The sequence below is a fragment of the Maniola hyperantus genome, chromosome 15 (genome assembly GCF_902806685.2).
Source record: "Maniola hyperantus chromosome 15, iAphHyp1.2, whole genome shotgun sequence".
NCBI lineage: Eukaryota > Metazoa > Arthropoda > Insecta > Lepidoptera > Nymphalidae > Maniola > Maniola hyperantus.
Window position 1 is genome coordinate 826,837 of NC_048550.1, and position 27,871 is coordinate 854,707.

The following is a 27,871-nucleotide window of genomic DNA, read 5'->3' on the forward strand; positions in this document are numbered from 1 at the left end:
ATTACGGATTCACACATTCAGTGTGCCTTACTTATACAGATACGACTTAAACACAAGCATGAGCCACTCGCCTTCGCGAATTGCAAGAACTGTACCTCTGCTTGAGCGAGAGGGACTATAGGGACCACGCTAGTTGCATATCTGTGAGTCACTGTCAGGGCCTTTGTCGCCAAAATGTCTCCTAATCCCATAGACATGTTGACGTCGGTCGTCGGTCGTGGGCAGAAAACAACGTCTGGCATAAAACATAGCTTATCGTCGTATCTTTTTTATAGCCCATTAAAACATAATGTCCATGGTTTGGTTTATGTTCTAGCTTTTAGTCTTTTACTGATGCATTCAGAGTCGCTTAATCGTTACTTAAGTTTAAAAAAAACAGGGCCATATCTCTTATATAAATCTGTCTTGTTTTAACTCAATCTTAAGTAACGATTAGCTACTCTGAGTGCGGCAGTTAGAGTTTACACAAACTTCGAACCTCTATTTTACCCATTTAGGGATTGAATTTTCAAAAATCCTTTCTTAAAGGATGTCAATATCTTAATAGCTATCTGCATGCCAAATTTCAGCTCGATCCGTCGAGTAGTTGGCACTATGCGTTGATAGATCAGTCAGTCAGTCAGTCAGCTACTCCTTTTATATATCAGGATATAGATTTGGGCTGTTTTCTTACGAAAAGAACAAATATTATTTGATTTTACGGACGATTTAAGAAAAATATAGGTAAAGGCACTCAATCGTGCAAATTGTACTTATGGGAAAAGTTTTCCCGCTTTCTGACAATTCTATATTATATAGGCTGACATTGTTCGCCCCTTTGATCGAATAATACAAAAACCGGTCAAGTGCGAGTTGGAATTGCACACGAAAGGTTCTGTACCATCGTACAAGATGTACTTTAAAAAAAATTGCGCGCCGATTATTTTATAATTCGCCATTTTGGTTTTTTTATTATTTGTTGTTAAAGCGGCAATAGAATTACTTACACTGAAAATTTCATGAGATGCAGCCCCCTGACAGACGGACGGACAGACAGCGTAGACTTAATAATAGAGTCCCGTTGGTTACCCCTGCGGAACCAGGTTCCACGTTTCTGCCACTGCGTCACTTCTATGAAAACCCTGTTTTAAAGTTCCGTATATTGTCCCAGATAAATAAAACATTCTGAATATCGAAAAACCGGCCAAGTGCGAGTCAGACTCGCGCACCCAGGGTTCCGTCCCTACTATACAGTCGGTACGGAACTATTTTGTCGACATTTTGTACGATAAATCACAAACTATTATGCATAAAGATAAATAAAAATTTGTTTTAGAATGTACTGGTAAATCTCTTTCATAATAATATGATACATCACTTGGTATATTTATCTTACTTTTAGAATTGAAAATACTAATTATTTGTTCATGAACACATTTTAATTTTTTTATTACCAGAAATTCACGGTTTTCAGATTTTTCCCTTATATCTTAATGTATAAAAGGAAAAGGTGACTGACTGACTGACTGACTGACTGATCTATCAACGCCCAGCTCAAACCACTGGACGGATCGGGCTGAAATTTGGCATGCAGATAGCTATTATGTCGTAGGCATCCGCTAAGAAAGGATTTTTAAAAATTCAACCCCTAAGGGGGTGAAATAGGGGTTTGAAATTTGTGTAGTCCACGCGGACGAAGTCGCGAGCATAAGCTAGTGTGCTTATAAGACCTACCTCATGATTCTTAGGTCAACGGGAAGTACTCTGTAGGTTTCTTGACAGACAGATAAACAACAAAGTGATCCTTTAAGGGTTTCTTTTTCCTTTTGAGGTACGGAACCCTAAAAACGGCTGAACAAATTCGCGCTCTCTGAAAAAGGCTGCATATTAAAATGTCGTGAGGAATAAAACCGTTGGAACTCAAAACATGGGAATAAAACATAAGGAGATGCGATTACACTGCAATGTTCGAGACGGAATTATTCAACAGGGCCAGCGAGGGTCGGGAACTGGGAATATCTTTCTGTTAACCATAGTTCTTCTTCTCAATCGTTCACTCTTGACAGAGTGGTCGTGGCTATGAATTCTTTACTGCTGCTCGTGCGATCTCCCTCCAGCGACTTCTATTGGTGGCATTATGTGCACACACGGAGACAGGTGTGCTTGTTGCAGAGCGCATTAAGTCCGTCCACCTAGTTGGGGAACGCCCACGCGGACGTGTGCCCTCCACTCGACCTTGTACCACGAGGTGTTCGATGGTACCACTCTTCCTTGTAATGTGCCCAAAGAACTTGAGGATTCGCAATTGTACAAGTGACGAAAGCCTCTGATTTATTTTTAGTTCTTTGAGGATGGAGACGTTTGTACGATGTGCGGTCCATTTTATTCTTAAGAGGCGTCTCCAGCACCACATTTCCAGAGCGTCAGTCTTCCGCCGGTCGGTTTGTCTTAGGGTCCACGTCTCAGCCGCGTATAGAAAGATCGGAAAGACAAGACATTTCATTAGGCGAACTTTGATACTTTTTGTAATTCTTTTGTCTCTCCAGATCTTCGATAACTTCTCGACTGTTGCTCTAGTCACGGCACAGCGTCTTTTGATTTCGGTCTCTTAACCATAGTAACATCATGATTATCAAAATGGTCTCATTGAAAATGAATATTTTATTCCATCGATATGACAAGATATGGTCAAGCGAACAAAATTTTTCACGGTTTTGGAACCAAATAAATCAGCGCCACCTCTTAGATAGGTACTAATGAACGACCCGTTTGAAATCCAGACGTCACTGAGGTTGCATTCGTGCTAAATAAACATTTTAGGAGTCGGTGCCATTTTGCTTGTTCAATGGCCCTGTCCTTACGAAGTAATATATAAGTCAATGTTTTATTCATATGCAGCAGCCTTGACAGCCAGGAACTTTACAGCCGTAAATATACCTATAGAACGCGACAGTTCGAGATGGCAATCGGGGTGGGGACGCCCCGCACACCCACACAGCCCCCGCGCTAACCCTGTGCGGGATAGAGCTCTGATGCTGTAAGGAATTGCATTCCTAAATCGCAGTCATCCCACGGGATTTTTAAAGAACTAGATCATGCCCGCGACTTCGTCCGCGTGAGTTTCGGTTTTTAAAAATCCCATGGGAACTCTTTGATTTTCCGGGATAAAACGGCTTATGTCCTTCCCTGAAATGCAAGCTATCTCTGTACCAAATTTCGTCAAAATCGGTTAAACGGATGGGCCGTTGAAAGCTAGCAGACAGACAGACCGACACACTTTCGCATTTATAATATTAGTATTGATATGCGTTTAAATGTTTTTACGAAATTTGTTAGTGAGTTACCTTGCATTCCGGGGACGGGCTACTACGGATAAGGCAACTTTTGTCCTGGAAAATCAAAAGTTCCCACGGGATTTTTAAGAACCTAAATCCACGCTGGCGAAGCCGCGGTCATCAGCTAGTAAAAATATATGTCAAGTGTCATATTATAGGGGTTTCAAAGTTTTGTTTTAATTTTAATATTTTAAAAAAACCCTTATTTTATTTTATTTTATTGTTTTTTGCAATCAACAGCGATATATACAATATAATTTTACATAATAACAGACTGAAAATAAGGCCAAATAGGATTACAATTTTTTACAGATTACTTAAATAGATATGAAATATAAATTATTTATAACAGTACGTTTGATAATTTAAACAAGCTTTACAATAATATAATAATATGAAAATATAAAAGTCAATTAACTAGTTAAGTTAATTATATGCCTTACTAATTGATGCCACGACTTCTTACGCGTGGGATTAGGTTATTTGAAAATCCCGTGGGAACTCTTTGATTTTCCGGGATAAGAAGTAGCCTATGTCCGTCCCTGGGATGCAAGCTATCTTTGTACAAAATTTCGTCAAAATCGGTTGAACGGATGGGCCGTGAAAAGCTAGCAGACAGACAGACACACTCTCGTATTTATAATATTAGTATGGATAGACTCGGGTCAGGTCTTCGTTGTCGATTTTGTTGTATTTTTAGAGTAAGACAAAACATTTAACTTTTTAATTAAACCGACGACGCACATTGTGGTTTTCTCACAGTGTTTTCCTTCGCGTGATGAATAAATAACTACTCTAAAACCAGTCTTAGGTGTTCATGGAAGTACAATTATATTTTATGACATGCTTTGCTGTATGGTGGCCATTTTGAATTTGTTATTATTAGTTACAAGCTGATCCTCGCGGCTTCGCCCGCCTTGGCACAATTTGGCTCGATACAAAAAAAAACTATGTTTCCCCAAAATACGCATTTTTTACACGACCATTAGGAGAAAAACCAGTTTTATTCGATTGATATAAAACCAATTTAAATAAAATTTCGTATTTACGTTCAACGTTTAATACACTAAGGGATTACGGTATTTATTTTATAGTAACAGCACATAGAATTTTAAATATAAATATTTATAAAAAGCGTGCAACAAATTTGCGCTCGGGCGGTCCAGACTTTTGCATGCAATTCGCCTTTGTGATCCCATTTCGCCCTAAGTACTTAGTGTAGTTCGTACTTTATGAACACAATTTTTCATCTATATTATTCTGTTCTTGAGAAAAAGGCAGATTAGCGTTTTCGTCCTAGGAGAGTTGAGATCCTTGGATATGACAGACCTTGGCGCCGTTTGCGAAGGACATTTCTCGGCAAGGACGTCACGGCTCGGCTCTGTTTGTCTCTGCTAACCTAAAACAGATTCATTTGCCCAAGTTTTCCCCAAGGCACATAGTATTTAACAAGATTAAGTTTATATTTATTGACTGTTTTATGCCAACGGGGACCCTATTACTAAGCCTCCGCTGCCTGTTCGTCTGTCTGTCAGCGGGGCCGTAATGGTAGTTTTTTTTCAATAATAAAAAATTCAACATGACCCTGCCTATAAATTTTTTGAAAAAATATTGAAATATGGCGACTCAATGGCGATAGTTTCAAATACGAAAGATTTTGCTTTTTCTCTCTCAGTTTTATTACAACTTAAAAAATAAACGTTTTACGTTTTCTTTACAAGAAAGAAAACCCATTAAACGGAGGTAAATACGCGTATAGAATACACAATAGGTACCACGATATATTATTCTACTGTTACACTGACTCCGTGCTGCTACTAACTACGCTGGATCTGCAATTGCCGACCTGTTTTTGAATAATTGTCATGTGATCTGTCAACATAATATTGTCACCGCAAAGACTATTTGACACAAAGTGCCAATTTTGATTCAATTCAATCTCAATTTGATTTGATCAATAACTATTATTATTTGTAGTTGTTGTGATTGGGTGAATAATTTATGGTATTCTTGTTGCAACAATGTATTGTATTGTCCGTTCATCGTAACTTGACGCGTGTGTAATATTATGTTGACACCATTACTTAGTTTCTTTATTCCTTAGAACTTAGGGTTAATTACTGTGTGATTTGCAATGGTGTCAACATATTACTCAATCTGTATCTGTATATTATATAAAAATCTAAGTCCTGACTGACTGACTGACTGACTGACTGACTAATTGACTGACTGACTTATAATATATCAACGCACATCCTAAACCGCTGGTCCTAGAGACATGGAATTTTGAGGGTGTGTTCTTTGTAAAATGTATCCACTGAGAAAGGATTTTTCGAAATTCCACCCCTAAGTGGGTTATGGAATGGGGGATGGAAGTTTGTATGAAAGTCCGTCCGAAGTTACATCAATGAAAATTGGTATTTGGGTTTTCGGTCACAAATGAAGAAATAGGTAGGTACGTATTTGAGGATTTTTGGAAATTCAACCCCCACCATGATTTTCTAAATTCCACCCGAGCGAAGCCGGTGCGGGTCACCTAGTACTCACTATTTGCGATCGTGACATCTCGCTCTGCGCTCGGTGGCACATAAATATCTGTCACTTTGGCACATCTCTTCCAGCGTACTTGCATATGTCCATTTCAGTGAGCTGTTATATACAGTATGTTGTATACGTTGTATACAGTAACACGGTCCCTGAAACAGTGCCGCAGTGGCCTCAAAGCTTTTTCATATGTAAATAGAAATACATCGTGTTGTACGTTTGTGACATTGCTCGGTCATGTTAGGATTTAAATTGGAATTGAATTGAATTTTTAAAATGCCGTCTCTCTCTTTGCATCGTATTTCTCACTGCTGAGGGTAGTGACACTTCCATTATTCATAAAATGGTAGAAGATTTCTTGTTTTGTTTGATAACTAGCTTATGCTCGCGACTTCGTCCGTGTGGACTACACAAATTTCAAAACCCCATTTCACCCCAATTTTCAAAAATCCTTTCTTAGCGGATGCGTACGTCATAATAGCTAACTGCCTGCTGAATTTCAGCTCGATCCGTCCAGTGGTTTGAGCTGTGCGTTGATAAATCAGTCAGTCAGTCAGTCAGTCACCTTTTCATTTTATATATTTAGATAATGCAGTGGCTTTCCAGACCCTTCTCAGTTCTCTTATGTCTAGACTTGATTGGGTAGAGAGCCGGTATTTGGAATATCTACCCTCATCTGTTATTTAATGTGATAGAAAATATATTATGTAATATATTACCTAACAATTCTATTTTGTTCTAACTACTAGACCATTGAGATACTCATTATCATACAATTACAAACGCCTCTAATTATTCATTGGACAAAGGCCCCACTTGAATTTCAGGAATTTGGTAATTAGAATAATTATAATGAATAATGATGATAGCCTCTGACCTTTGACATACTCTATTGTGCGTATGAATTCAAATGTTTATTTTAAGGGGAGGTTTTTTTTAAATTCATAGACTAGCGCTTGGCAGCAATCACACCTGGTGGCAAGTGATGATGCAGCCTAAGATAGAGCGCGCTTGCCTAGAAGATGCCTATTCACTATTACCTATACCTATTTGAATATGTTGTTACCAGCCAGACCTTATCATGATCAACCCATCGCTGACCCACTACTGAGCACGGATCTCCTCTCAGAATGAGAAGGTTTTAAGCCATAGTCTGCCACGCTGGCCCAGTGCGGTTTGGCAGACTTCACACACCTTTGAGAACATTATGAAGAACTCTCAGGAATGCAGGTTTCCTAACAAATTTTTTTTTTAACGTAAACGTAACGTAATTGCTTAAAACGCACATAACTCTCAGAAAATAGTGCTGCGTGCTCGGGATCGAACCCCCGACCTCCCGAAGAGAAGGCCAATGTCTTAACCACTAAGCCATCCAAGCCATCACGTAAACCATAAACATACTATAATAACAACGTCACTTGACGTAAACGTTACCTGCGCAGTGGGTGATTTATCGATTCAGTGGTAAGAAGTGAAACGCGACGCCCGAGGTGTTGCCGCGTGATTGGATCGCCAGTCAAGCTTTAATTTCTCGGGCTGAAAGAAAAAACAGTACAACCATTTCCCACCCTCACTGAATTCTGATACCTCTACCTCCATCCTTCCCACCTTCTTCCAGCGAGCTTGTTTTAACTGACGCCATCTTATGTGTACCTAAATCTACAATCAAAACTCCTAAAATCCTAATCCAAAACCATATCCTAACCTTTTCTTCCTTTCCTCAGGCACATCCCAAACCGTGTCTCAGAGTATCCCACTCAGTTCCAAGCAAGTACAAACTGATGCCCAGGCCATCCCAGATATATCCAGGCCAGGCCAGGCCCAGACCCAAGATAAATCCAGGCGTGCCTCAGGTGGTTGGAGTAGTCTCACTTTACAGAGATCAGCACAAAAATTGTCAAGTCCTCGCAGCAATACTAGAGAGCATGAAATAAAACATTCACACGATAAGTCTGCTTCCACAAGCGGAGCGAGCGTTCACATGCCTAGAGGTAAAAGCAGAGAAAAGGTTGACAAAAACGCATTAGAACCAAAGAAATCTGGTACCCTCCGCAGCCTAAGTTTCAATAGAACAAAAAGCAAACTGAAAGTCGACGAGCGATCATCATCGTCTTCTTTAGGAAGAAAAAAACGTGTATTGAGTAACATAAATCTAAAAAGCAATAAGAGCAAACAGAAGGTAGATACGACATTTACGATTTCTGATGAAACAGAAAAGAAGGTAGAAGAGACGATTAAATCGGCACGACAATTGAATTTGGTTGTAAAGGATCCCGATCGGATATCTCTCAATAAGACAGACTTAAATACTAAAGGTTTTGATGAAAACTCAAAGAGAGGGACTTACTGTGGCCCTCCCGTTGTGAGAGAGGGTACAGTCGCCGGATATATCACTAGGTGGGATAGTTTAGTTATAGTTCTGTTATGTGTTATGTTAGTGCTGACACTGAATTCAACCTTATTCTTCTTCTGGCGGAGGCCAGAGAGAGGCAGTTAAGTGTAATTAGATTTAATTATAAATATTTTTTTGTTTTCCTTTTTTTCGTTATATTTTCTGTTATACCCCCCTAAAAATGAACGAGCCAAAGAACAAGTACCGAACGGGAGCCTTCCTGCGTTTCGGCCCATATCACCGCGAGGTTGATGGGGCCATGGGAGGTGGTGGGTTATCCCCTCCTAATTTTATTGAGTTAATATTTTTTTTTTGAAGGGTGTGCTAATTTAATTCTACAATACATATAACAAATGTAGATGATATAAAGAATCAAGAGTAAAACGTTAGAAACTAGAACTACACTTGATATCAACAAGTCCTTTTCAGAATTGACTCTTTTAAAATCAGTATAATTAGCTTCTTCAGAAAATCAATACAAATAGTTTTGACTCCACTGACTGAATAATCAGTACCCGTAGTACAAGATTTTACGTCTCACCAAACCAAACCAAATTCGAGAGTCGAAATACTTCCGCGTTACAGTAAACTGGATCTTAAACGCCTTGTTTTAAAGCTCAAGTTTGTCTACACTACAGCTTGTAAAATCAGTGGCATTGAATATTTGACTTCAATTCAAGGCTGTTTAGGTCCAGTTTACTGTAACGCGGAAGTATTTCGACTCTCGAATTTGGTTTCGTTTGGTGAGACGTAAAATCTTGTACTACGGGTACAGATGCCCGGCCCGAAACCTTGCGCCTAGAAAGCTGCAATTATTCACGGAGGTTCCCATTTTAATGTAGACAAGGAGGTCAGATTTTTCTAAATTCCCACGGGATAGGGAATAAAGAGAATGTATGCCTTTACTGAGCGAATCCGTAGGCGATCGGTAAAAATAGTTTTGATTCATAATAAAGTATAAACAAACACACTTTCGCATTTATAATATGGGTACTTGCTGATAGTGGATGATTATGAAAGAAAATATTATATCAAAAGTATTCGCATCAATTTTTCCGATCCGATTCGTCACAGCTACATAAATTCAATCACTCATCTCTGAGGAAATAAATCGGAATTGCTTCTGATAAGAAATTCGAGGAATCTGAATGAAATTTGCTGAAATCTGCGAGCGAGATCGCCCGGATGCTGCGGGTGGGCGTATCTTACTTCCCACTGTGACCTCATACCGCAAAAAATACTGTTTTTTTGCACTGATTACATTTTGTGTGCCACTTCTGTAGATATCCAAATCCATATCCATACTAACATTATAAATGCGAAAGTGTGTCTGTCTGTCTGTCTGTCTGTCTGCTAGCCTTTCACGGCCCATCCGTTCAACCGATTGTGACGAAATCAGATGACTCGCCTGCTTGTTCGTTCGCTATTTTCTATTGAAAAAACTATTTGGCAGCAAGTATCAATATTAAGTCCCGCAATGCTCGATCGATCGCTTAGAATTGGCACAAAAAAATTTTTTTTTTTTTTGGCACACCTCTTCCAGCGTACTTGGTATAGGTCTATTTTGGTGAGCCAGTGTCATTGCTGGAACTGCGTAGGTAACGACTTCGCGGATGTGTTTTTATTCACGTTTATAATTCATATTATTTATTATATTTTTATTAATTTTTCTCACGATTTCATATTAATATCACGATCCATTATTTAGTAATAAACTAAATTACAGTATACAGTCTACAAAGTTAGATATTTAATTTAATTGCAGTCTACAGTCTCCACTGGCAAATTCTTAATTAACTAGCTGATGCCCGCGACTTCGTCCGCGTGGATTTACGTTTTTCAAAATCCCGCGGGAACTCTTTGATTTTCCGGGATAAAAAGTAGCCTATGTGTTATTCCAGGGTATAATCTATCTCCATTACAAATTTCAGCCAAATCCGTCTAGTAGTTTTTTTTGCGTGATTGAGTAACAAACATCCACACTTTAACATTTATAATATTAGTAGGATAATAACGCTTTTTTTGTTTTAAGAGGGGGGGGGGGGGTCTTCTAAAGATACCCGACTTCCTGGGAAAGACATCGGTAATGTTGGATTTCTATTTTCTACCTACTAAAACCCCCCTCGGTGGCCAACCTATGCGTTCTACATGTACTCGTATGAGACGGATTGACGTCATAGACTCCATGTAAAGATTAATTAAGTACCTAAAGGTGGCTTGAGGGCCGATAACTAAGGTTTAACGACTGAAAGTTATTATTTCTTGCTCGAGATAATATGAACTTTATTAAATACGAACTTTCCCGTGCAGTTTACGAGACATTTCGTTGCTCCGTTGCGCCGTGATTGAAGGACCAACAAATTAACCAACAACCACGTACACTTTTGTACTTATAATAGTGATAGTTAGTGATAAAGATAACAGACAGACACTCGCATTTATAATATTAGTATGGTTTAAGTGGAAATAATGCATTGTTCCCGGCAAATTTTCAAGTCCGCCCACACTCGCTCGTGGGCGTATGACGTCATAGATAGTGCGTACAACCCCTTCTATATAATGTACTGACGCCTGGCGCCTACTACAATGTTTGAAAGAATTGCACCATTGGTAGTTATATAACTGTTTAATTTTTAGGATTCCGTACCTCAAAAGGATAAAAGAAATCCTTATAGGATCACTTCGTTGTCTGTCTGTCTGTCCGCCGTGTCTGTCAAGAAAACCTATAGGATACTTCCCGTTCTCCGGAATAACCAGCTCTTAGCTTTAAGTTGTAATGTGTGGCACAATTGCATAAATAAACGTCTTTTCTTTCTTTCTTCTTTTCTTCCGTTACCCTAGAATCATGAAAGGTAAGTAGGTAGGTCTTATAGCACAAGTAAAGGGATAAATCCGAAAACCGTAAACTTGTAGAAAATAAATTAAAATGTGTTCATGATTAAATAATTAGTATTTTCAACTTTCAAAGTAAGATTACTATACCAAGTGGTGGTATCATATGAAAGGGCTTTACCTGTACATTCTAAAACAGATTTTTATTTATGTTTGTTCATACTAGTTTTTGATTTATCGTGCAAAATATCGAAAAAATACGACTACAGTACGGAACCCTCGGTGCGCGAGTCTGACTTGCACTTGGCCGGTTTTTTGGAATTAATAGCTGTAATTTAAAAGTCGATGTAACGAAATAAGCGACAGGTATTTTAAATTCCTGAGAATTCTTAATTTTCCAAGAATAACAGTCACAAAGGTTTGTAAAACAATCACAAAGGTTTTCAGAGACATAACAATAGGCATCAGCGTCAAAGTGCGCTATTGTGAGGGTTAAATCATGCAAACGATGAGATGTGTGGGTCTCTTCAGTGTTTGATGGACCCTGAAACGCATGGGTGTTCTGAAGTAGGTCGTAATACGGAGCGGAGGACACTTCGGGAAATATTGCTATCACAGTATACCTGGATATGTTACGTGACAATTGGTAACTACTTAATGAATGAATGAATGATAATATTTCTTCAATATTACCCACCTATAATTCCAGAGACCGCATTGACAAGACAATTTCTTAGTAGTACCTAATATGAATATAATAAATGAATGATATTTTATTTCATTTCAAATTTAATTATCCCTGAAACGCGTAGGTGTTTTGAAGTAGGTATGCGGAGAGGAGGACACTTCGGGAAATATTGCTATCACAGTATACCTGGATATGTTACGTGACAATTGGTAACTACTTAATGAATGAATGAATGATAATATTTCTTCAATATTACCCACCTATAATTCCAGAGACCGCATTGACAAGACAATTTCTTAGTAGTACCTAATATGAATATAATAAATGAATGATATTTTATTTCATTTCAAATTTAATTATCCCTGAAACGCGTAGGTGTTTTGAAGTAGGTACCCTTGGCGGAGAACACTTCAGGAAATATTGCTATCAAAATTCACAATATACCTAATAAGGCAAGTTACCTGATAATTTGGAATTTCTGAATGAATGTGGCCGGTTTAGACTTCGGACAATGTTTTATTAGACACTTGTTGTTGTCCGCGACTTTGTCCCTCGTCGTCTTTTCCCGTGGATTTTCCAAAAAAACAATCGTACTTTTATTGCCAGCTCATATTATATTTTAATTGGTTCCTAAAATGCGTGGATGTTTTCAAGCAGTCTTCCATGAACGAATGATATAGGTATTTTTTTTCCATATTTAATTAGTCCCTGAAAGGCGCGGGGGATTTGAAGTATGCGTAGGCAGCCCGAGGGGATGTTATCACGATCACAACGTAGGAGTACAATTAATGAGGGACTCAAAGTTCATACAAAAGTTATATAATTCGAGACATCCATATATTGTCGCTGATATACCCTGTGGCCGTTAAGACTTCAGACAATGTTCTATTAGACCTCGTCCCTCGTATATTGTATCCCCCATATATTGTACGGGAGCGGTGTGTAGGCTCGACCGTACCAAAGGGAGATCCCCCACCGAGCGGTTGGTTGTACTCGGTAGCGCCAGCTGGGCCGACGGTTGTATCTTGAAACTTCTATATATAGTCCAGATTGCAGAACACTCTGTTAGTGCGAGTACTGTCGGCGGTACATTTGTTCGGGACTACGTCATCGATTGAACAGCGCCATCTAGTTTGTACTGTGGCAACCGCCACAATATATAAAGAATAGGTGACTGACTGACTGACTGACCGATCTAACAACGCACAGCTCAAACTACTGGACAGATCGGGCTAATATTATGACGGAGGCATCCGCTAAGAAAGGATTTATGAAAATTCAACCCTTAGGGGTTGAATTTTCAAAACCAAAAACGGGCAAAACAGGAGTTTGAAATTTGTGTAGTCCACGCAGTTGAAGTCGCGGGCATAAGCTAGTCTACTATTAAAATAGGTTTATGTACCCGTAGTACAAGATTTTACGTCTCACCAAACCAAACCAAATCCGAGAGTCGAAATACTTCCGCGTTACAGTAAACTGGATCTTAAACACCTTGTTTTAAAGCTCAAGTTTGTCTACACTTCTACGGCCAGCGCTCCAAGCGGAAACATTGCGAAATTAAAATCAGTGGCATTGAATATTTGACTTCAATTCACTAGGCTCTTTAGGTCCATTTTACTTTGATGTTATTGTGCTTCGACTCTCGAATTCTAGCAACGTTTGGTGAGACGAAAAATCTTATACTACGGGTACTGATCAGCAATCGTGATGACGAAATGATGCATTCAGTTACGTGAGCTGTTCTCAGTTCTCACTGGGCACTGGGCATTGGATTAGTGTTATAGCTATCACGGAAACAGTACCCGTAGTACAAGATTTTACGTCTAACCAAACGAAACCAAATTCGAGAGTCGAAATACTTCTGCGTTACAGTAAACTGGATCTTAAACACCTTGTTTTAAAGCTCAAGTTTGTCTACACTTCTACAGCCAGCGCTCCAAGCGGAAACATTGCGAAATTAAAATCAGTGGCATTGAATATTTGACTTCAATTCAAGGTTTTTTAGGTCCATTTTACTTTGATGTTATTGTGCTTCGACTCTCGAATTCTAGCAACGTTTGGTGAGACGTAAAATCTTATACTACGGATACTGAACAGCAATCATGATGACGAAATGATGCATTCAGTTACGTGAGGTGTTCTCAGTTCTCACTGGGCACTGGGCATTGCATTAGTGTTATAGCTATCACGGAAACCGATGAGTGATGACTCAACACCATGGAGGAATCCATTATGTAAAACGTTATTGGCACCGATTCTAAGCACAACCTAATTTTAGAGTGTTCGCACCCTCTTCTTACTATTGTAATATGAAAAGGACAGAAGCAGTTTGACATATCTTAATTTAATTTTTAGATGGTAAAACCCGTGGTTTTAGCACGCACTCGCGAACCTACTGTTTAAATTTGTATTGTGCACTAAAATTTAGAGTCTTTAAATGTGAAAGTCATGTTCCGTTCCTTTTTTAGCATTAGTAAAAAGAAAGAGATGCAGATACTCTAAATTTAGTTTAGAGAGAGACTAGAGAATCAGGATTGATCCACTTTTATTTTGGTTCGTCTGCATTTTATTAGTTAGTAATAACTGATGCCCGCGACTTCGTCCGCGTGGAATTAGGTTTTTAAAAATCCCGCGGTAACTATTTTATTTTCCGGGATAAAAAGTAGCCTATGTCACTCTCCAGGTCTTTATATATACCCATTCCAAAAATCACGTCAATCCGTTGCGACGTGATTGAATGACAAACCAACAAACAAACACACTTTCGCATTTATAATAAGGATAGACACTAATAGTCCGCAACAGGTAGATATGTCAATCGGGGTATGAGGCGAAGGGACGCTCCGCTCACCCGCACGTCACCCGCGCTCGCCCGCACTGGGTTAGGGCGGGAGCTGTGCGGGACGTTACCTCCCCGATTGGCCACTTGACCTGCAGCGTACAGCGTCGAAATAGCAGATTTGTACGGTGATCTGACAAATATCTGAATGGTCAACTAAGTATACACCTCCCCGCTTCGCTTCGCTTTATGGTGCTGATGACGCGGAGTAGAGTGGAGCGGACTGGGAATCGGTCAATCACAGAATAGAATAGAATAGAATAGAATAGAATGTTTTTTTATTCATGTAAACTTTTTAAAAGTGCTTATGAATAGTCAGGTAGTTTTAATTTACCACTGGTTCGGAATGCCGTTCCTACCGAGAAGAACCAGCAAGAAACTCGGCGGTTGCTCTTTTTAATTTTTCAATTTACAATGTTATTATACCGTACTATACAAGCCATTGCAGCCCCGTGCATTGCTGGAGCGAGTCAAATCCAAGCTTTTTTATCGTTTACATAGTCTGCGACTGTATAATATGCTTTTTTAGGAGCACAATGCTCGTGATCTCAACTCCGCATCAGTGGAAACTGTGTAACTGGCCAATTCACGGTTCGCTTCGCTCCACTCCGTGCGCTCCGCGTCAGTGAAACCATCGACATCTATTGTACCTACGGTATATAGGTACAACAGATGACGGTGGTGGAAACGCACCCTTATCGTCCCGTGTTTATCATCGCCGATCGTCGACTTTTACCAACCGTCAGCGATTAGCGCTAGGTGCCTGTACCCGTAGTACAAGATTTTACGTCTCACCAAACGAAACCAAATTCGAGAGTCGAAATACCGTGTTACAGTAAAATGGACCTAAACAGCCTTGAATTGAAGTCAAATATTCAATGCCACTGATTTTAATTTCGCAATGTTTCCGCTTGGAGCGCTGGCTATAGAAGTGTAGACAAACTTGAGCTTTAAAACAAGGCATTTAAGATCCAGTTTACTGTAACGCGGAAGTATTTCGACTCTCGAATTTGGTTTGGTTTGGTGAGACGTAAAATCTTGTACTACCCTCGACCCTCTATTTAATAATTCTTAAGAAATAATTTATTTTTGACATAATTATGCATCATCGCAATTCACACCGTGTGACCACTTTTTATCGCTGCGATGTGGTGTGGTTGTGGTAGGTATGTGTGGATTCTCCCTAACACTTGGTTACGCAAAGTTCTACATAGCCACGCTGCGGGTGACAAATGGGACCTTGTCTCAGTAAGCCAGCGCCACGGTCGCAGACAGTGATTTATCGATAAAGGACAATGAAAATAGAGCTTTCCCGCCTTGAGTTAAAGTTGTTTTTGGTTTAGCTAACGTTTGCATTGCGGGGGTTTTGCTTTTGTTTTTATTTGTATGGCAAATATTTATGGTAAGCTTTCGCGAAGCGCTTGTGGATTTTAGCCGGTTTTTGTAAAGTCCCGATCCCACACCGCGAGCTAAGCTAACTGACGATTTGGACGCAACCAAAAGTCATGGCTGATCTTTGAACCTTTGTCTCTCCATTTCCTTTTGTCACGCTAAAATTGTCAGATCAATGAAATGCACAATTTTCTGCATCTGATTGACTTGCCTTGTATTAATCTGACGCGCTCGAGTAAATCCCCAAATCCCCTCTTGGGCCCCCCTACCATAAACATCAGAGAATTTTTTTCACGATTACTAATACCTGACCGCCCTAGCTGTGGCCCTAGGCCCGGGCCTACTGGGCCCTAGGGCAAATCCGCCACTGCTAACAGCTTTTTATTTATTTTTATGCAGAATAGTTTTTGATTTATCGTGCAAAATGTCGAAAAAATACCCAGGCATATTTTTGTATTTTAAGGTAGATATAGGTAGTTAGGTATCTGCAAAGCATGTGACCTTATATTTCATTGTAACTCTCAGGCATGCAGGTTTCCTCACGATGTTTTCCTTCACCGTTAAAGCAAGTGATATTTAATTACATAAAACGCACATAACTCCGAAAAGTTAGAGGTGCGTGCCCGGGATCGAACCCCCGACCTCCAATTAGAAGGCGGACGTTCTAACCACTAGGCTATCACAGCTTTTTTAATCTACTTACCTAACCTAAAAAAATTACAAAGTGAAATGCGGTTATAATTTAGAGGTGTTGAAACAGATCCAAAGATAAACATGATATGGAAAAGCACTGTCAGTACATCCGCGCCAAACGTCTGAAACACCCACTATTTATAAAGCTTCTCATTCAAGCTTTTTGTAGAATGCAATAAACGTCAGGCATCGTTGGCAACACCAATGAACGCGAATCACAAGGAAAATGAATTCACGTAATTGTTCGAGGAATTTTCTGGAACTTGTCTGTAATTTTCTGCGTAAACTTTGTTTTTCTGATTGTCAGCAAAGCTCGTTCACTCTGAAGTGTGGACGAACGAGCGAGGAAAAACTGCTCACAATCACACAATCCATATCCATACTAATATTATAAATGCGAAAGTGTGTCTGTCTGTCTAATAATAATAATCTATAATATAAAAATGAATCACTAAATGTGTTGCTCATCGCAAATCTCGAGAACAGCTGAACCGTATTCGCTAATTCTTTTTTTTATAATATTCCTTGAAGTAGAGAGAAAAATTTTAAAAATTTGAATCGACTGTTAGGCGGAACGAAGTTCGCCAGGGCAGCTAGTAATAGAATAATCTTAATATATAAAAGGAAAAGGTGACTGACTGACTGACTGACTGACTGACTGACTGACTGATCTATCAACGCACAGCTCAAACTACTGGACGGATCGGGCTGAAATTTGGCATGCAGATAGCTATTATGACGTAGGCATCCGCTAAGAAAGGATTTTTGAAAATTCAACCCCTAAGGGGGTGAAAGAGGGGTTTGAAATTTGACTAGTCCACGCGAACGAAGTCGCGAGCATAAGCTAGTAATAGATAGAATATGTTTTATTCAAGTAAACTTTTTACAAGTGCTTATGAATCGTCAGGTAGTTTTATTTACCACTGGTTCGGAATGCCGTTCCTACCGAGAAGAACCAGCAAGAAACTCGGCGGTTGCTCTTTTTAATTTTTCAATTTACAATGTTATTATACCATACTATACAAGCCATTGTAATCAATATATACGTGCATTGCTGGAGCGAGTCAAATCCAAGCTTTTTTATTTCTGTTTTCTTCTTTCTATTCACTCTTGCCTTGGTATTCAAGAGATACATGGTGTATTTTGGTTGCAGATCAATACACCCTGGACAGCGAGTACATAAAGCGGTACCTGGGGGAGCTGACGCCGATGCAGGAGTCCAGGCTGCTGCAGCTCAGGAAGTGGATCGCCGACTTACAGAAGGGCAAGGTTAGTCGTGAGAACTTCGGAAAATCCATACTAATATTATAAATTCGAAATTGTGTATATCTGTCTGTCTATCTGCTAGCTTTTCAAGGTTTAACAGTTAAATAGATTTTGATGAGGAACAGAGTTAGCTTACATCATAGTCAGCAAGGGAATCCAGCGGCTCCCTGCGACTCGTCTGATGTCGTCCGTCCACCTACTGGGGGGTCTTCCAACGCTGCGTCTTCCGGCGCGAGGTCGCCATTCCAGCACCTTGGGACCCCAACGTCCATCAGTTGTACGAACTATGTGCCCTGCCCATTGCCACTTCAGCTTCGCAACCCGTTGAGCTATGTCGGTTACTCTAGTTCTCCTATACCTACCTATTATAGTATATAAACACTACAGTAGGTATTAAATTAGTTCAAAATACGGTATTTGACAACTAGTCAAATCAGTAACTTTTTATCAAAACGCGCGCTTAGTATGCGAGATTCTTTGAACTACCAGTGTGTGACGTCACAATCATTTGACGTGCTTTTTTTGGCTTAATCGATAATTTAAAATGGTTATTACACTTAAAACCAACAAAGGACGTGGATTTTACGTAATTTAGAAGACCTTTTTTATTTAATAATCATTCAGAAATAATTTATTTTTGATGTAGTCAAATACACCAATTTGCTGATTCTGTTTTACCAAACCTACTGAAGATACTTTTTGGTAAAGTAGGTTAGTTGAGCATTAAAAAGTTAAGAATTGAAGGCTTTCTCCTAATTAGATACGGCCTAGCCTACTTAAGGTAAGTAATCTAATTTTGGCCGAGCGAGGTCAGCCTCCGCCGGAAAACTGATTTCCATTACGCTACGTCATAAACGGCGAACAGCAGACTGAAGTTATTTAGTTACTAATCTACTTATAGAGAGAGAGAGCCAGCGCCTGTCAGACCTTCGTTATTTAATAAAAGCGGAAAGTTTGGCATGGCAACCCCCTGCCAGACACTTACACCCGTATTCACAATCATTACTATGAAATCGCACAGTGTGCTCGAACGCTAGTGTGGATTCCACCAATCAGATTATCGAAAATTGACGTGACAAAATAATCTGATTGGTGGAACCACACACTGTGCGTTCAAGCGAACTGTGAGACCTCATAGTATAATGATTATGAATACGCGGGTTAGTTTACAAACACACAAATTCGCCTTTATAAGTAACTAGATGAGGCCCGCGACTTCATGAATTCAGGTTTTTTTTAAAAATCTCATAGGAACTCTTCGATTTTCCGGAATAAAAATAGCCTATGTCCTTTTATTTATCAAAATCGGTTAAACTGCTGGGTCGTGAAAAGCTAGCAGGCAGACTTTCGCATTTATATGGATGGATATTATCCATATCCATAATATTATGATGCTCATTTAAATAGGCAGTCCCATAAATAAATTTGATAAGTATAGTTTAAAACATCCAGATAAAAAACTATATTATCAAGTGCGAGTAAATAGAGAGTAGGTGGCAGTGTCCACACGAGTACTTCCGCCGTCCGTCGCGTCCGTCGCGTCGCCGCAAGGCTTTTGATGTGTATTTTAATCACTAACCTGTCGACTCATCGACTCACTTCCTAGCTGTTATTTGCACACGGTTTTGTTTTCGTTTTTCGCTTTTTTATTATACCGTACATTGACGTATTATAGTAGAGATAATCGTATCACTGGTGCCGTATGTTAAATGTTTCAAAATCGGTTTTTATTCTACAACTTTTGATATTGCAATAAAAAAACCGACCAAACGCGAGTCAACACTCACGCACCGAGGGTTCCGTACTATAGTGGTATTTTTTGACATTTTGTCAATTTTTTTTCTCATATCCCCATAGTGTGGGGTATCGTTGAATAGTTCTTTTAAAAATACTGTGGGTGTGGGAACATTATCAAGTGACGGGTTGTAGTAATCACTAAACATCAAGTGACCCGCTTGTTTGCTGTTCGTAGGTCAAACTACATACGTGCTACTTCAGTGATAGCACGGGTTAAGGAGATAAGCACGAGCGTGACCTGATCAAATATCAGGAAAGAATGATAATACAAGTTAAAGAGGGCAAATGACTTTATCAAATACGCATGTAAAAAAAATATACGCTGACTGATACATAAAATAATGTACTAAGTTTATTTATTTATTTTATTTTATTTATTTCCACACAAAAAAAAAAACACTTACAATATTGGTTTCTTCGTGCTCGTAAGCGCTTGGCGGCTTGTCTGAGCACATTCCTCTTTAGTTAATACTTAGTCTAATCTAAATATATAAAAGGAAAAGGTGACTGACTGACTGACTGACTGACTGATCTATCAACGCACTGCTCAAACTACTGCACGGATCGCGCTGAAATTCGGCATGCAGATAGCTATTGTGACGTAGGCATCCGCTGAGAAAGGATTTTTCAAAATTCAACCCCTAAAGAGGTAAAATAGGGATTTGAAGTTTGTATGAAAGTCTGTCAGTTTTGAAGTTAAAATCGCGAAAGTTTGTAATTTACAGTTATCTATCTTATCTAATATTTATACCCTAAGGGTTTGAAATTTGTGTAGTCCACGCGGACGAAGTCGCGGGCATAAGCTAGTATTCTATACAACAAGTATTACATTATGAACTAACTAGCTGACCCGCCCCGGCTTCGCTCGGGTGGAATTTAGAAAATCGAGGAGGGGGATGAATTTCCAAAAATCCTGAAACACGTATTTCGTTCATTTGTGACCGAAAACCGAAATACCAATTTTCGTGCAAATAACTTGAAAAATGACGGACTTTCATAGAAACTTTCATCCCCTATTTAACCCACTTAGGGGTGGAATTTCGAAAAATCCTTTCTTAGTGGATACCTACTCTTTACAAAGAACACACCCTCAAAATTTCATGTCTCTAGGACCAGTAGTTTAGGCTGTGCGTTGATATATATGTCAGTCAGTCAGTCAGTCAGGACTTTGAATTTTATATAATATATAGATGTGGGTTAAGTAATTATAAGCTAGATACTGGAAAATTATAAGCAAGTCCAATCGTAGAAACTGTTTCTTTTTTTCTAAATTGCTTTAGGATTTTGACTCGAGGGATAGAAACAGATTAATTAGGTCATATGATGGAGTCATTGTGCGAGTTTTGTATGAACGCATTTTAGTACACGAGGCCAAATCATACGAACTGTCAAGTTCCTACTATTTCCAGCTTAATACGAGTTGGTTTGTAATGTTTCAAATCTTTCCATTTGCAAAGACCTCTTTTGTAAAAATAACTTGCCGATAAAAGGTATTTTTACGAATTATTAGTCCTTGTTTTCACATAACTTATGTGCAATTTAATTTAAATATCTTTATAAAAAAAACTAGATAAATAATGGAATACCTCGTTCCTCAGGTGCCAAGCGACACAACGTTACTACGGTTCCTGCGAGCGCGTGACTTCAGCGTGGAGAAAGCTCGGGAAATGCTATCACAGTCGTTACTCTGGCGTAAGAAGCACCAGGTGGACCGCATCCTCTCCGAGTACGAGACCCCGGATGTAGTCAGACAGTACTTCCCTGGCGGCTGGCACCACCACGACAAAGGTAAGGAAAAAGCTCGGGAAATGCTCTCACAGTCGTAACTCTGGCGTAAGAAGCACCAGGTGGACCGCATCCTCTCCGAGTACGAGACCCCGGATGTCGTCACACAGTACTTCCCTGGCGGCTGGCACCACCACGACAAGGGTAAGGAAAAAGCTCGGGAAATGCTCTCACAGTCGTTACTCTGGCGTAAGAAGCACCAGGTGGACCGCATCCTCTCCGAGTACGAGACCCCGGATGTCGTCACACAGTACTTCCCTGGCGGCTGGCACCACCACGACAAGGGTAAGGAAAAAGCTCGGGAAATGCTCTCACAGTCGTAACTCTGGCGTAAGAAGCACCAGGTGGACCGCATCCTCTCCGAGTACGAGACCCCGGATGTCGTCAGACAGTACTTCCCTGGCGGCTGGCACCACCACGACAAGGGTAAGGAAAAAGCTCGGGAAATGCTCTCACAGTCGTAACTCTGGCGTAAGAAGCACCAGGTGGACCGCATCCTCTCCGAGTACGAGACCCCGGATGTCGTCAGACAGTACTTCCCTGGCGGCTGGCACCACCACGACAAGGGTAAGGAAAAAGCTCGGGAAATGCTCTCACAGTCGTAACTCTGGCGTAAGAAGCACCAGGTGGACCGCATCCTCTCCGAGTACGAGACCCCGGATGTCGTCACACAGTACTTCCCTGGCGGCTGGCACCACCACGACAAGGGTAAGGAAAAAGCTCGGGAAATGCTCTCACAGTCGTAACTCTGGCGTAAGAAGCACCAGGTGGACCGCATCCTCTCCGAGTACGAGACCCCGGATGTCGTCACACAGTACTTCCCTGGCGGCTGGCACCACCACGACAAAGGTAAGGAAAAAGCTCGGGAAATGCTCTCACAGTCGTTACTCTGGCGTAAGAAGCACCAGGTGGACCGCATCCTCTCCGAGTACGAGACCCCGGATGTCGTCACACAGTACTTCCCTGGCGGCTGGCACCACCACGACAAGGGTAAGGAAAAAGCTCGGGAAATGCTCTCACAGTCGTAACTCTGGCGTAAGAAGCACCAGGTGGACCGCATCCTCTCCGAGTACGAGACCCCGGATGTCGTCACACAGTACTTCCCTGGCGGCTGGCACCACCACGACAAGGGTAAGGAAAAAGCTCGGGAAATGCTCTCACAGTCGTTACTCTGGCGTAAGAAGCACCAGGTGGACCGCATCCTCTCAGAGTACGAGACCCCGGATGTCGTCACACAGTACTTCCCTGGCGGCTGGCACCACCACGACAAGGGTAAGGAGTTTAGTCATCTTGAACATTGAACGTTGCCTCAATGTTTGCAAAGTGGACTACTGGTTCACGACATCCGAGACCCCGGCGGGGTGATTACGTAAAACGTTGCAGCAGCAATGCGGTAGTTCATTTGCTGTTTCTCTTCTTCTTCTTCCTATTTTGCTTTGTGGCTATTACTATCTCTCTCTAGCCGGACGTTTGACAGCAATGATCGCGAGATTTACGTCTGTCGCAAGCCTGTCGCGAAATACGTAATCATCCCGCCGGTCTGCCCCATTGAGAGAACGAAGGACCTGAAAACGACAACTTACCTCAGTCCAACAGTGACATTGATGAGTCCCCCTGCCTCTGTTCTTCTTCCTCTTATTTTGCTTTGTGGCTATTACTGTCTCTCTCTAGCCGGACGTTTGACAGCAATGATCGCGAGACTTACGTCTGTCGCAAGCCTGTCGCGAGATACATCATCCCGTGAAGCAGTGGGTACTTCCCTGGTGGTTTGGATAACCACGACAAGGGTTTGTTAATTTATTTTTAGTCTTATTTATTCCAAACCCGATCAAACAGCTTCGTTCCAAAAATCTTTCAAGCAAGACTCAAATATTTGTATAACTTATTTTTCTAGAAAATTTTGGTAAACATTTTGTAACGTTTTTCCACGGTCACAGATTGTTCTGAATCTGTTCAATGTTGACAGATCATTTTAAGAGAGCTGTTCTTTTTCTTGTTGTAGACGGACGTCCGCTATACATTCTTCGACTGGGTCAAATGGATGTTAAGGGATTACTAAAATCTATCGGAGAAGATGGACTCTTGAAGTTGGTAGGTATCTCTTAAACATAAAAATTGTTTGTTCTAAAATTCAAATACAAGTCAAGCAAAGCTGTTTGTTTCTGAAGTAGGAGCAGACTTAATTTAGAGGTAGTCCATATAAGGGGTTCTGTTGGTTTGTCCTTCAATCACGCCACAACGAAGCAACGGATCGACGTGATTTTTTGTATGTTTTTAATTCGAAAAATCAAAGAATTCCCACGGGATTTTCAAAAATCGAAATCCACGCGGACAAAGTAGTGGGCTCAGCTAGTTAGTATACTAGATTTAATCGGGTTGGAATATAACAGAAAAAAATTGAAACACGTAATATATTTCAAAATAATTTATTATATCCTCAAAAATTGCAGACGCTTCACGTATGTGAAGAGGGATTAAAACTACTAGAAGAGGCGACTCGATCTTCGGAACACGCGATCCAATCCTGGTGTCTGCTTGTGGACTTGGACGGCTTGAACATGAGGCATCTCTGGAGGCCCGGAGTCAGGGCTCTGCTGAGGATAATACAGATCGTGGAGGCGAATTACCCAGAGACGATGGGGAGGGTCCTCATTGTGAGGGCGCCGAGGGTCTTCCCGATTTTATGGACGATTGTTAGCACTTTTATAGGTAAGCGTTGATGTTATATGTCCCGCAAATTGCTATTGCGCTGGAACCATGTCTCATTAACATCGAAATGACGTCATTTTTAGGTCAGTCGAAATAAAAATATACCATCAGCTTGAAACTTCAGCCTAGTGCTGACGTCACTAAAATGGCGGCCACGCGCATTTGCAATTTGCGGGACTTATAGCTATATACATATTTCTTTTTATTGAGGACTTAAGTTAAAATTGTGAACGGAATTTTTCGAGCTTTTGTATTTTTATTATTTTGAAAAGCGGGAAATTTGATTTCGATGCTTCCTTTTTATTTAAAAGGATATACTTGACTATTCTACTGATAGTCAACGTTGAACTATCAAGAAAATGGACCTTAGGAACATGTTTTCTCAATTTCAGACGAAAATACTCGTAGCAAGTTCTTGTTCTACGGCGGCAAGGACTATCTGCAACCCGGCGGGTTACTCGACTACATCCCCAAGGATCTCATACCAGACTTTCTCGGGGGACCTTGCAAGGTGAGACTTTATGACCCAAACTATTCCTCATATATATTAATGACTTGTGTAACCACAGTCCGAACAAAAAACTAAATTTAAGATCCTGAATGCCAAACTCGTGAAATTCTATTCATTTATAATTATAGCATCCACAATGTATATTGTTATAGTTGGAGCAATGAAGTTAGTGATGATTCTGATTCTAATGATATACCTATTTTTGCTCAAAACTTAACGAGTCAATGTGGCTACATCTGTTGATCATTATCTCTAAAAAAATTAAAGTAAAAACAGAATCTCTAAAAAATTTAAAATCAAGTCTTTTTCCGCTCTCTGTGGAAAAGGACTAGATTTAAAACTGACAATTTTGCTTAGAGATTATGTACCTACAACAGGATTCACGAGAACAAATAAATAAATAAATGTTAAATCTGGAACTTGCTAGAACAAACCCGAATTATTGTATTGTATAAAACGGGTACATACCATGATTAACTAAGCGATTTTTTAACTGCCGATATTTCCGAATTGGCTTAAGATTTAAAAACTCACCCTAAAAAAAGTCTCAGTAGGTATACTTTGACAAATATAAACCCTTGATAATAAAATTACGGACATTTGAGACATATTTTTATTATACTTACTCGTACCTAGGTTTGATAGAGAGAAATGGGGAGAAAAATTCTAACTTTTCTCGCCGAAAATATGTTTAAAATATTCGTAATTTTTATCATCAAGGGTTTGTGTTACTACATTTGTTGAAAGAAAACTTTTACAAAGATTGAGATTGTTAGAATGTGCGACAGATGGCGATGATCAAGGTAACACGTACCCTTCAGGAAACATTAATGGAGGATAAATATACTGTTAATTGATTTGTTTGTGTACCGCGGCAGTCGGACATAGTAGACGCGTCGCTGAACGTGCCGCAGCGCTATTACGACCATGTACGTCGTACGACACGTGAGATAATTGCTGTCCATAGCTACCATGTCATAGCTACAAGTGTCTGCGTCTAATGTGCTACTGTTTCGTCATCGAGGACACCGTTCAACATTGCAAGAAGCTTTAGGGACTAGGTGACCTTTAAGTCGCCTACCCCTTGTTTAAACCCCTTGTTTGTTTACTTGTGTAAACGATAAACAAATAAATAAATAAAAATATTTTTTATTCGTATAAACTTTTACAAGTACTTACAAATAGTTGGATGCATCTACCACTGGTCCGGAATGCCTTTCCTACCGAGAAGAACCAGCAAGAAACTCGGCGGTTGCTCTTTTCAAATATTAAATGATTATGCCATGTAAAAAATAGTATTTGCAGTCTTGTGCGTTGCTGGAACGAGCTGCAGGTCAAATCCACGCTCTTTTATCATTTAGATAATCTTCAATTGTGTAATATGCTTTTTTCAGGAGCATATTTTTAATAGATTTTTTAAACTTGTGCAAAGGTAATACCAAAATAGTTTGCGGGATTTTAATATAAAAGGTAATACCCATACCCATACCAAATACCAAACTAATTGTTATAGAAAACAAAGAGGAATCTTTTTATTCAAATAACAAATAATCGTTAAGGGAATCTTAAACTTCTTGACAAAGAAAATCATTGCATGAAAATTCAGAGCTACCTGTGTAAAATTTACTTGCTATAGATAAGAGTCAAATTCGACTTTGTTAATAATTTAGAAGGATTAAAATCTGAAGATTTGTTATTCGATTTACAGAAGACGTTAGGAAAAAATAGATTTCTCAAAACTGAAAATTAAAGGGAGGATCAGTTTGACGTCATCATTGAACTCTATTAAAAGTATATGCTCGTACAAAAAGCATAATAATGAACCAAAAGCTTATATCTATGCTATAATCCGCTGAAACAGGTCGAATCTGTATAGGTCGAATATGGATTATAGCAAATTAAGCTTTTGGTTCATTGTATATCATGGACTTCCGCAAAGTAACGCCTGCTTCTATACAACATTTAAAAAGCATAATATTATAAAATCGACCATTATTATTTCTTGATAAAATAGTATGTTTTTTACTAGCTACAGAAATATGCGTGACAAAAGTTTTTGCTGGTTTTTCTCTATAGGTAGGAAGTGACGAAGCAGAAATAGATTCTTGGCAATGTAAAAAAACCGGCCAAGTGCGAGTCAGGCTCGCGCAATGAGGGTACCGTACTACAGTCGTATTTTTTCGACATTTTGCAGGATAATTCAAAAACTATGATACATAAAAATAAATAAAAATCTGTTTTAGAATGAACAGGTGAAGACCTTTCATATGATACCCCACTTGATATAGTTATCTTATTTCGAAAATTGAAAATACTAATTATTAGTTCATGACCACAATTTAATTTTTTTGTGTGATCTAACCCTAAACTCACGGTTTTCAGATTTTTCCCCAAATGTCAGCTATAAGATCTACCTACCTGCCAAATTTCATGATTCTAGGTCAACGGGAAGTACCCTGTAGGTTTCTTGACAGACAGACGGACAGACAGACAGACAGACAGACAGACAACAAAGTGATCCTATAAGGGTTCCGTTTTTCCTTTTGAGGTACGGAACCCTAAAAACCTGTAAAAGTTTATTTGAATAAAAAGTTTTCTATTCGAACGAAAACATTTTTACTTAACATGATTTTCCCCTTGCATTTTTGAACAGTCCTACATAGCACAGTCTTTTATTTACATGTATCTCAATATCTGCCACAGTGTATGTACTTGAAGCTTAATTCACAAGAACGTTAGCAAAATGTACGTCGCAATACTTGTAGAATGTAATGTAAGTGCTAATTTGTTCACCATCATTAGCAGGTACAGAAACCTCGTGATCTGTCATGTATGTGCTAGAAATACTAAGCACATTTATTTCGACATTTACTGCATAATGGCACCGATTCCTTTGTCTTTCTAATTTTAGAGTATTCGCATCCTCTTCTTACTAATGTAATATGAAAAGGACAGACGCAGTTTGACAGTTCTAAATTTAATTTTTAGATGGTAAAACCCGTGATTTTAGCGCGCAGTCGCGAACCTACTGCTTAAATTTGTATTGTGCACTAAAATTTAGAGTCTTTAAATGTGAAAGTCATGTTCCGTTCCTTTTTTAGCATTAGTA

At 39.6% G+C, this 27,871-nt stretch overlaps 1 protein-coding gene across 1 annotated transcript in view; it reads left to right on the forward strand.

Annotated features, from left to right (window-relative positions):
- The window catches only part of retm (real-time), a 73,682-nt gene that overhangs the window by 35,370 nt on the left and 10,441 nt on the right, over positions 1-27,871 (forward strand). The window contains exons 6-10 of the mRNA XM_034976444.2: positions 17,848-17,963; positions 21,356-21,545; positions 23,545-23,633; positions 23,993-24,251; positions 24,644-24,762. Of these exons, the coding sequence (XP_034832335.1) occupies positions 17,848-17,963; positions 21,356-21,545; positions 23,545-23,633; positions 23,993-24,251; positions 24,644-24,762 (773 nt within the window). The remainder of the gene's footprint in view (positions 1-17,847; positions 17,964-21,355; positions 21,546-23,544; positions 23,634-23,992; positions 24,252-24,643; positions 24,763-27,871) is intronic.